Source organism: Acipenser ruthenus, chromosome 9, assembly GCF_902713425.1.
Source record: "Acipenser ruthenus chromosome 9, fAciRut3.2 maternal haplotype, whole genome shotgun sequence".
Lineage (NCBI taxonomy): Eukaryota > Metazoa > Chordata > Actinopteri > Acipenseriformes > Acipenseridae > Acipenser > Acipenser ruthenus.
The window spans coordinates 32,532,765-32,544,329 of NC_081197.1; the positions used below are offsets into that span (position 1 = coordinate 32,532,765).

The 11,565-nt window shown below is 38.0% G+C and overlaps 1 protein-coding gene across 1 annotated transcript in view; it reads right to left on the bottom strand.

The window, feature by feature from the left end:
• Window positions 1-454: 454 nt before the first annotated feature.
• LOC117405960 (lysosome-associated membrane glycoprotein 1-like) overlaps window positions 455-11,565 on the bottom strand; it is a 25,164-nt gene continuing 14,053 nt past the window's right edge. Inside the window, exons 4-9 of the mRNA XM_034009535.3 lie at window positions 8,954-9,115; window positions 6,116-6,309; window positions 5,096-5,218; window positions 4,458-4,503; window positions 4,187-4,357; window positions 455-2,997 (exon numbers count right to left, since the gene is read on the bottom strand). Of these exons, the coding sequence (XP_033865426.1) occupies window positions 2,858-2,997; window positions 4,187-4,357; window positions 4,458-4,503; window positions 5,096-5,218; window positions 6,116-6,309; window positions 8,954-9,115 (836 nt within the window). The 3' untranslated portion in view covers window positions 455-2,857. The remainder of the gene's footprint in view (window positions 2,998-4,186; window positions 4,358-4,457; window positions 4,504-5,095; window positions 5,219-6,115; window positions 6,310-8,953; window positions 9,116-11,565) is intronic.

Below are 11,565 nucleotides of genomic sequence, written 5' to 3' on the forward strand. Positions count from 1 at the left end.
GAATCTGAGGCGAGGTTCCTAATCTCTGGTAAATCACCTCTGATATTTCAATCGGTTTAATCACTGTTCCAAATCAATCTGCTGGAAAATAAGTAAATACAGTATTCATTTGTGACACTTACCTCTTTTTTTTGCTCTAAAAGAAAATCCCTGGTGTAGTACATGACCTCTGAATGTTGTCTTTCAATGTAGACTAAAGTCTGTTTCCTTGCTGTCCTACAGTATACGTTCAATCTGTCTATTTAAATTTAGTATAGCAGTGGCAATACAGTAACCATGGGGTGCTACAAATAAACAAAGATCCAGTTTAGAGACGTCCTGATCGTGATGCAAATATTTAGTTAAGCATACTATTTAAAAGGCAGCCAAATAATACAAAAAGGAGATTACTGTAATCTAGTTGTTTTCTCCACTTGATGGATTAACAATTGAAAATAAACACACATACACAACATGTGGTTACCACCTGTAAAAGGATGTATTTATTTACTTGTGCCAAGTTTCACACAGTTTCTCTTTTTAAAACAACAAAAGTTACAGTGTATAAACACAAGCAAGGAGAACAGCTCTGGGATCATTGCATCACTGCATCCTAGACATACAGCAAATCAAGGGTTAATTAAGAAAAATGCAACTCATTTTAAGCTTAGCCTTATAATAGAAAAACAAAAAACACTAGTCACATGAAATATTTACTGCAAGAATTAAAACAGGCTAGATCCACCATGCTTCAACATGAACTCAGGCTCTATACCTGTTCTCCACATTGCTTCACTACAGTTTGTTTGTGAAAAAACACAACACAGATTGTGCTGTAGGCGGGGACCGAATTCCAGGACAAGGTGTGCTGCTGTAACCAATAGCAACTTATTTTTTGTTGTTACACCAAGCCTGTTAAGTGCACAATTATTCTAGGATACAACAGGCTCTCTGCACAAAACTTTATAGCAGAGTACCGGTGTTATTTATGGTGCCAACTGCTGTTCAGTAATGACAGAACTATTCACTTTATAAAGCAACACTTTATAAACAAGATCAGGTACTTAGCACTGTGCAACCCTCAGACAGTAGTCAATACCTTATTTATTAAAAGCAAAATAAGAAAAGCCCAACTATAGAAAGCAAAGGTAGACAGATATATGAACCCCTTTGAAAACAGAACCCTAGAAAGCACAAATAGGAAACATTTTAATTTACAAAATCCCAGACATTTCTTAGATAAGATGATTTTTTCCATACTGTAGTTGTGTATTCACCATGTGAGGCAGCTGTTTAAATGTTTCCCTAATTGCTAATAAAAAAAAAAAAAAATTAAAAATCAGCACTACAGGAACACATCCAAGCATGGGTTAGTGCAGTAAAAGGGCAGAACTGTAAAGCAGCCCTGTACAGCTTCAAGAAGGGGGGTGGGGATTGAGAAACTGCATCACCAAACCAAACTACTGCACATACGAGACAATACATCATCACACTGTATATCAAATACTTCATTAGGATGCAAATCATTTATTGATTTTCTTTGTGTGCCAATATTGTATCTAAAGTACTGAACTTAGTCAGATAACAAGAGTTGTATAACTTGTATGTGTTAAAAACAAGGGTAGAGATATGTCATCATTCTCTTACAGACCCCAGAGTTCTGGTTTTTATTTACATGCATTATACTGTAGTAGTAGAACAGCACTTAGATGGCCTAGTTTATATCAAATCGTTGTGTGGCTTAATCCATATGTAAAAACTCAAAGCATGGATAGAAATGGAGTTTGTCAGCATTTACAATTTATTCCTTATGTACTTAGCTACCACAAATACAGGTAGACAGGAATAAAATCAATGAAATGTCTTTTTTAAATAATTTTATCAGATTGAGAAAAGGTTCCCTTTTTTCTCCCAGAGCATCCTGGCTCCTTGTAAACAAATGTATTTATTTTTTTGAATGCAATCTCCTTTATTAGCATTGTTATAGGCAATGCATAGACCAGAAGAGCCAAATCCCCCAAAACATGTTGAACAACCCCAACAAGCTTTACCACAGCAAGATGATCAGCGGATATCAGAGAAATGACACTGTACACCACATCTACCGAAACAAAGAATTCCCCAAAACTTAACCAGGAAAAAAGAACATTCTGCTTTTAGAACAAAGAAAAGGAAGACACAAGTTGTAACTGTTAAATAGAAACTACTCCCTAATTAAGCTTCTAACAAGGGTAAACCCCCCCCAAAATAAGCATTATATTTTATGCAACGAGCAGTTCCAAGGCATGAATAGAAATATTGCATTGTTACCCTACTATTAATGTTTTGCCAATTTTATATCCTCTGTTCAATATACAAATTAAAAGTAAGTGCGCTTGTCTAATTTTTTTTTTTTTTTTTTTTTTTTAGCAGGAACGCAATTGATTACCTTTTTGTAATTAATATTAAACATTGTCAGTTAGTTTAACAGAATTAATTTTGAATGGTTACTGACTCATAAGCACATGCAGTATTGTCATTTACAAAACCACAGATAGGAAGCAAGACTTACGTGGGGGAAAAAAATCTCTACATAAAGAAAAAAAAAAAAAAAAGGTTACCTTAATGCAGAGTTAGAATTATCTTAAAAAAAAGAGAAAAGTGTCCAAAAGCTATATTTAAAAAGAATTTCAGTACAATCCTCTAACTTAGTAAAGGACAATACTACAGACTTCAAATACATAACAGCAGAAAGCACTTGTCAAGAAGCAGATTATTACCGGTAAACCAATTATAAGCTCACTTATGATTTTGGATCTTGTACCCACTTCTTGCGAAAGCTTTGTTAGTAATAGTGGTAGATAAACATGAGGCAACATCACTTTATCTTTGCGCTGAATTAGATGGTTTGATATCCAGCATGACTTCTCTTTCTGCCAATGAGATAAGCAATCAGAACTATCAGGACCAGTCCAGCCAGGGCTGCACCCACTATTATAGGAATCAGCATGTTGTCCTCATCCAGTTGACACTCCTCCGCTGAAAAGACACACAAGGAATTATTACACTGAAAAAAAAACTATTTAGTAACACATTTCTATTTTAAAATTGTAGGTCGTAACTGGGTGAGCCAACATTCAGTGAAGAAACAGCAAAGCAAGGACAGATGAAAGGCTTCTTTCAGGTTTAGGGGATCAGACAATGCTGCAATGTAGTGTGTTCAGCCAGTTTTCACACCTTTCCAGAAGCAACAGGAGGTTTGGGTTTTACTTTACAGGTGGAGCTGCTGCATCAATACTGCTTGTGCATCTACCTTAAGTTTACATTAAGTTTTTCTACCTTGCCTCAGCCCACAACTTGCACTACCTAGTTAAGTTTGTGGTTTGGAAAATTCTTTTTAATGCCGTCTAGGAATGACTGTCCTACCAAAGCTCAGGAAACACATTGAGATTTTCATTTTTTTTTTTTTTTTTTTTTTTTTTTTTTAATTATACAGATCATTTTCAAGAATCGTATATGGCAGCTATTATTGTATGCTGGGCCCATTCATTCATAGTAGCCAGTTGATTATTTAATGTTAATGTCAAGGAAATGCATATTGTATGAACTAGGATTCAACAAAATACACAGAACTACAACTTACAATAGACACTGTAGGGTTGGGGCAATGATTGGTGGTCATGATATTCTAAATAACTGATTAAGTATCCGATGTATGAAGAACTTGAGGTTCACAACATCATTCTTTGAATATACCCTTTCACATTTAAAAGATTTGTGTGCGTTACACACAGGTTGTGCATTATAGTATTCTGTACTATGGTGGTTTTTGATAAGGCACTATACAAGGGTGTTCAGTCATGTGCATTAAAACACAAGGTTTGTGTTTTATTGCAAAAGTGTTGGTACTCGCACCATCTTCAAGGGCCATATCAACACATTCTGTATCGCTGCTCTCACACCCACACACACCATAATACTCGGTACACTATTACATCAAATGGATCATTTATGTAGGTATCAGAAAAACATTCCAATGCTCAAAACACCCGCAAAGCAGTTTAGGTAAGAAGTCCAGCAACACTTAGGAGATAGTTTAAAAAGAGGAAAAAACAAGCCAGGCAGGCCGGCTCACGTACAGATCACTGCACTCAAACCAACCTCGGGTATACAAGAAAGAACTGCAGTTACACCTGTTTCCAACCTGGAAGTTATCAGTGTATCTTACCTGTTCCAAACTTGCCACTGCTGACACCAAAAGGCTGAACTTGCAGGTGAAATGCATTGATAGAAAACACAGAGGTGACAGTCAGGGTTTGTTCAGCGCTGCACATGTAGGATCTGCCAAGAGTGCCTCTTAGGTAGGTCAGATTTTTATTGTCGGCTATGAATCCATCAGCTGAACATCAGGAAAAATAAATAAATAAATAAAATCTCTCATTAATAGAAGAACATTATGCTTGGCAACTTTAATAGACTATTAAGAAAACAAGACTTACACGTGGCAACAGCAATTTCACTCAAGTAGAATTTCTTAGTGTCATTCTAGAAAGAAAAGAGTTTGAAAAAAAGTCAGGATGTACAGCATCTGAACTTTTATCAAGTCCTGCCACCTAAAGGATACTCTTACGATTCAGAAAGAATCTTTAAAATACATTACATTTTAATGACAGCTAAGCAGTAAACGAAGCAAGTTGAGTGATTAAAACCACTTGGGTTAGATATAAATTTGATGCAGATCCACACTCGTGTGAAAAGTAGCACGACGATGCCTTCTATTGCTCTACATGTACAAGAACAGACACGTTTTTAATTCTGAAAAGTTTGAAGATGCGAATAAGATTCTAAGCAATTGTATGCTATATTTAACATACCCTAACCAAGATACTTTATTATAATATATAAAAGGCCTTTATATTGATGTAAAACATGTGATAGCAGAAGGAAATTGTCACAAAGATTAGCTATGCAGTTTTATTATTCTTGTTTTACCAAATATAATAAATTAAAACAGAATAGGATGCAGTAATAAACAAGCTCCATCACTCCCCTCAAGTCAAGTGGATTTCGTATCATACAGCACTATATAATTAAGCACATAAGCATAATCAACAGTATGATTCACTGGAATACTTACAAGCATGAACACGAAAGTCAAATTGGTGCTGCCATCCCTCAGAAACAGTGTTGAAATATTAGTATCACAGACCCCGCTGGCTACAGTCGTTACAGGATTGATGTTGAAAACAGTAGTTTTGTTCTGCAAACAGAAGCCAATGATATGATTAACAAAAAATGTCAAACAATTTGACTACTAATGCTTGCATTAACATTTCACAATACTGACAGAAGTAGAATTAAAAGTACATGACATAGCTCCCAAGTGGCGCATCCAGTAAAAGACTCACTAGAGTGCAGGGTGCGCTCTATAGCCTGGACGTCGCGAGTTCGAGTCCAGGCTATTCCACAGCCGACCGTGGACGGGAGCTCCCAGGGGGCGGCGCTCAATTGGCCGAGTGTCGCCCGGGAGGGAGGGGTTAGGTCGGCCAGGGTGTCCTCGGCTCACCGCGCACCAGCGACCCCTGCAGTCTGGCCGGGCGCCTGCGGGCTTGCCTGTAAGCTGCCCAGAGCTGCGTTGTCCTCCGACGCTGTAGCTCTGAGGCAGCTGCACAATGAGTCTGCAGAGTGTAAAGAAGCGGGCGGCTGATGGCACACGCTTCGGAGGACAGCGCGTGTTCATCTTCGCCCCTCCCAAGTCAGCGCAGGGGTGGTAGCGGTGAGCTGAGCCTAAAAATAATTGGGCATTTCAAATTGGGGAGAAAATAATAAAAATAAATAAATTGGCAACGACTAAATTTAAAAAAAAAAAAAAAAAAAAGTACATGACATAATCCCCACTGACTCCGAGAGGGTGGGTCCTGGGAAATTTTCTAGTGTGGTTGTGGGTTGGGAATTTGAGAACCACTGATCCAAACTACTGTCTTACTTTAACTATTAGGAGGGTTTTACTGAACCCCCCCTCCCCCTAATAAACAGACGATAAAATCCAGTGCAAAATAAATGGAGATTTATCATTCAGGGTAGCAGTATTTTTGCACCCTCCAAAAGTGTTACTTTATTTAATAGCAGATTATATTAAAGCTCCTTTTTTCTCTACCTGGTAGGTGATGTTAAGCTGCAGAGCCATTTTAGCAAGCAGGCACGTCTCGTTGGATATGGTTACATTGTATGTTCCTGCTGTGGGATTTGTCGGGGCCGTGGTTGGTGCTGGGGGGGCGGTGGTTGCCGTGGTTACCGGAGTGGTTTTTGGAGCTGGGGTGCTAGTGCTAATATCCGCATTGCAAACAGTGGCTAACAGAAAGAGAGGGAAAAACAAATTTTAGTTTTAAGCCATTAATGCTGAAGATCAAATAAGCAAGGGATAGAAGAGTAAAGGTTACTTCCAATGGTTTTCATTGTAGAGAAGCTACCTTTTTGTAAAACTCATTTACAGCAAATTAATCAAACAATTTTAGGGTAAGCAATGAAAGCACATAATGTGATAATGAATGGATATAAAATGCATTATTATGAACATTCTTTTAAACTTTAAAAGGTTCACTAGAATTGCAAATTTAAGCAATTATTTCAGTAACTTAATTGTCCCCTGGATGCAAATACAGAAATAGATCTACCAATATCATGAAAAAGAATCTTCATGACAGCACATACATAATAAATCAGATAATTAAGAACCTATAACTGACTTTGGCTACTGCTATGAGGTTGGAAAGTGTCCTTCCAAGTATTATACATGCTGATCAGGTTGGCTTTGTTAAAAATAGTGTCTGCTGACAATTTGAGAAGACTGCTACATTTCTGTGGAATCATCAGTCCAGATCTGCCCCTGTTGTCGCAATCTCCTTAAATACAGAAAAGGCCTTTGACAGGGTTGAGTGGAAATTTCTCGTCTGCCCTGTAGGTTTGGTTTTGGCCCCATTCACTGAATGTACTTTATTCAGGTAAAGAGACCTAGAATTACTATAGCAACATGTTTTGCACCAAGGTGTAGGGGGAGGTCTGGCTCTGCCTAACACAGAACTATATAATACAGCATTTGAAATGGCCATGTTAGCTAGACACTGGTGTGGCACTTGCGTGCACTTGGATTGGGTTCAAATAGAAAGTCATTGACTTGCCCTTTTTGCCCCATGTCTTATCGCAACAGGCCCCCAAAAAGTTACACTCAAAACAGATAGACAAAAGTACATCAAATTTCTCCCAATTTAAACAAACTAGCTCACCCATATGGTACAACCCTGTAATTCACATAGGAAAACATTTGTTTGGGAACGACGGCTTAATAAAGGAATACGGGTGTTAGGTGACTTGTACAATGATGGGGTGTTTAGGTCATACCAGGAATTGATAACCAAGTATAACTTTATTGGTAGGGAAACGTTTTGGAGGTATTTGCAACTCAGGGAATGTGTCACTGCTGTCTTGGGCCTGCATCTCCGGTACAAAAAGAAATCAGTGATTGAGCAGTATTTTACAGAACTTGCAGGAGAATCTTGTGCAGTATCTGCATGCTAGAATAAATTGAATACCCTGTGTAGTGGGGATTGTGGAAACTTCAAAACTATCTGGCAGAGAGATTTAAACTGCCTAATTGATGACGAGACGTAGTTAAACATTCCATCAAATTCTGGAGCTAATATTAGGGAGGCGAGAGGAAAATATATACAATACAAAATACTACATATATATTACTGGACCCCTACAAAGGCTCAGCAGAGCAGGTATAGAGTAGTAATTTGTGCTGGAGATGCAGGGTGAGGGTGGCACCTTGCATGCTACATGGGAATGCCCAGTGGTCTTGCCATTCTGGTATAAAGTTCTAAATAGCTGGCAGAGACTCCCCCAGCTTCACCTAGACTGTGCCTCCTAGGAGACAGAGCCAAGATTCCAGGAGTGACAAATAGCCAATTCAGTTTGATCATGGTGGGCATTCTCTGCAGCCAGGCTGGTCCTCTGTAATTGGAATAGCCCCACTGCTTCAAAATATAGACTGCATAGATTCCAGGATTGAAACAGCCTCTTATGAACAGATGCTAGCTAGACTAGCCAATAAAAGTAATGGTTTCACCAAAACCTGGAGTCCTTTTATGTCAGCGTAGAGTTGCACTTGTATTCCTGATTGTCAACTGTTTGGATGCAATCTATAATACTGTATTCACAAGGGCTTGCTGTATGTGATGTACACAGGTATTATGCAATCTATAATACTGTACTCACAAGGGCTTGCTGTATGTGATGTACACAGGTATTATGCAATCTATAATACTGTATTCACAAGGGCTTGCTGTATGTGATGTACACAGGTATTATGCAATCTATAATACTGTATTCACAAGGGCTTGCTGTATGTGATGTACACAGGTATTATGCAATCTATAATACTGTATTCACAAGGGCTTGCTGTATGTGATGTACACAGGTATTATGCAATCTATAATACTGTATTCACAAGGGCTTGCTGTATGTGATGTACACAGGTATTATGCAATCTATAATACTGTATTCACAAGGGCTTGCTGTATGTGATGTACACATGTATTATAAGCCCCAATACAAACTGAAATTGTGATATCTTTGCTGTTTGAATACATATCATATTGTTTTGTAGCATTTGTTGAAAAATCAATACATTGCTGAATCAATAACTTCTGCTAAAGAATACTCTTTTCAAGTTTCATTACACTTGGATAAGCCATTCTCTATTAACTCAAAACCTTAACACAAAATTCCCTTCACAACAAAGCTGTATAAATATTTAGATTTGCTTATGTGTTTTACTCAGTGATTATACAAGTGCTTCCACTATTAGAGCAAGGGAGAACTTCATACATACATTTTAGAATAAATACACCCCATAAGAGGCGGCTGACTCTTTTACCCCTCGTTAAACTATCTATGCACATAAAAAAAAATAAAAAAAAATATCCCTGTATACCTTCTTTGCTGAAGTTAGAAGCTGGCAGGTAAGCCTCCACCCTCATATTACTGAATGTGACATTAACATTGGTCAGGGTCACCTGGGTCGCGCTCATACATCTGTAGGTGGTGTTCAATGAAGCGTGGATTCCAGTAGAATTTGAGGACACGGTAATTGGTGCTGTTGGGAATAAAAGCACTTAATATACACCAAGAAACACATCTGTAAAAACTTACCACCAAAAACGGGAAGCTTTGTTTCCTGTACAAATTGAACATGATGTTTCTAATCAAGCAGTATTAACCACTTCAACTCCAGATGTAAAAATGAAACCCCTTCCCAGGTACCAGATTTTGAAAATAATAATAATAATAATAATAATAATAATAATAATATTTTCAAACCTTCAATTGCTATAAAATGTTAACATATGAATAAAACACAAATAAATGACCTAAACTGTTTTTCATTAACCCTTTATGCTCCTGTGTACTACATACCCATGTTCAATATAGAGAGAAAAACAAGTTGTTTTTTTATTTTATTTGTTTGAACAATGAAAACTAAAACGCTGCTAATAATAATAATAATAATAATAATAATAATAATAATAATAATAATGACAGTAAACAGTATCAAATAAAAATCAAACATTAAAACATGTGCCATTTATTGAAATGTTCAATACAACAGAACCCGGGGTTGCCTTCGCAACCATTGCACATTTTCCGTGTGTCCTTTCTTTTGTTTTCATTTTGTAGCAGACCCTGCACCTTTTTTGCGGTCTCTGCTTCCCTTGTGTTGGAGGGATAGTCACAAATGCGTGTAAAGGGCTACTTTGCGCAGGCATTGTGATGGATCTGGCTGCCGCAGACGTCTGCTTCATTGCCTTGTACCCAGTACTGTGTTTTGATAGTATTTACGTCACAGCACTGCCATTTCAAACTGAACACCTTCCCATTTGCAGCTGGCTTACCTGTAAAGTAGCTGCATGCTCTTTTGTTTGTACACAAAAGTAAATGATTAGCTTTTCAGGAACAAAAGCCAAAAAGCACTCCAATGGAGAACACAAACTCTCAAGTTCCACGGCGGGGTGCACATCTATGTAAACAGGTGCAAAATCAAATGATGGAGGACTGGCATTATGGTAGGGATCAGTAATAAACACCCAGTCCCCTGCTGTTCTTGGCTCCACATCCTCGCCGAGTGATAAGTCAGCATCACTGTCGCTGGTATCAATTCTCCAAACCAACTTTGAAATCTTCATCACTCCCATTGTCGCTCTCCACGTACGTTGCCATGTTTAGCTTGCTAAAAAACTATATAAAATTACAACTAAACAAGTAAAACCAATAATAAAACGAATTAAAAACACTAATATATATATAATATTATATATATATATATATATATATATATATATATATATATATATATATATATATATATATATATATATATATATTATACACACACACACACACACACACACACGCATATATACAGTGCCTTGCGAAAGTATTCGGCCCCCTTGAACTTTGCGACCTTTTGCCACATTTCAGGCTTCAAACATAAAGATATGAAACTGTAATTTTTTGTGAAGAATCAACAACAAGTGGGACACAATCATGAAGTGGAACGAAATTTATTGGATATTTCAAACTTTTTTAACAAATAAAAAACTGAAAAATTGGGCGTGCAAAATTATTCAGCCCCTTTACTTTCAGTGCAGCAAACTCTCTCCAGAAGTTCAGTGAGGATCTCTGAATGATCCAATGTTGACCTAAATGACTAATGATGATAAATAGAATCCACCTGTGTGTAATCAAGTCTCCGTATAAATGCACCTGCACTGTGATAGTCTCAGAGGTCCGTTTAAAGCGCAGAGAGCATCATGAAGAACAAGGAACACACCAGGCAGGTCCGAGATACTGTTGTGGAGAAGTTTAAAGCCGGATTTGGATACAAAAAGATTTCCCAAGCTTTAAACATCCCAAGGAGCACTGTGCAAGCGATAATATTGAAATGGAAGGAGTATCAGACCACTGCAAATCTACCAAGACCTGGCCGTCCCTCTAAACTTTCAGCTCATACAAGGAGAAGACTGATCAGAGATGCAGCCAAGAGGCCCATGATCACTCTGGATGAACTGCAGAGATCTACAGCTGAGGTGGGAGACTCTGTCCATAGGACAACAATCAGTCGTATACTGCACAAATCTGGCCTTTATGGAAGAGTGGCAAGAAGAAAGCCATTTCTTAAAGATATCCATAAAAAGTGTCGTTTACAGTTTGCCACAAGCCACCTGGGAGACACACCAAACATGTGGAAGAAGGTGCTCTGGTCAGATGAAACCAAAATCGAACTTTTTGGCAACAATGCAAAACGTTATGTTTGGCGTAAAAGCAACACAGCTCATCACCCTGAACACACCATCCCCACTGTCAAACATGGTGGTGGCAGCATCATGGTTTGGGCCTGCTTTTCTTCAGCAGGGACAGGGAAGATGGTTAAAATTGATGGGAAGATGGATGGAGCCAAATACAGGACCATTCTGGAAGAAAACCTGATGGAGTCTGCAAAAGACCTGAGACTGGGACGGAGATTTGTCTTCCAACAAGACAATGATC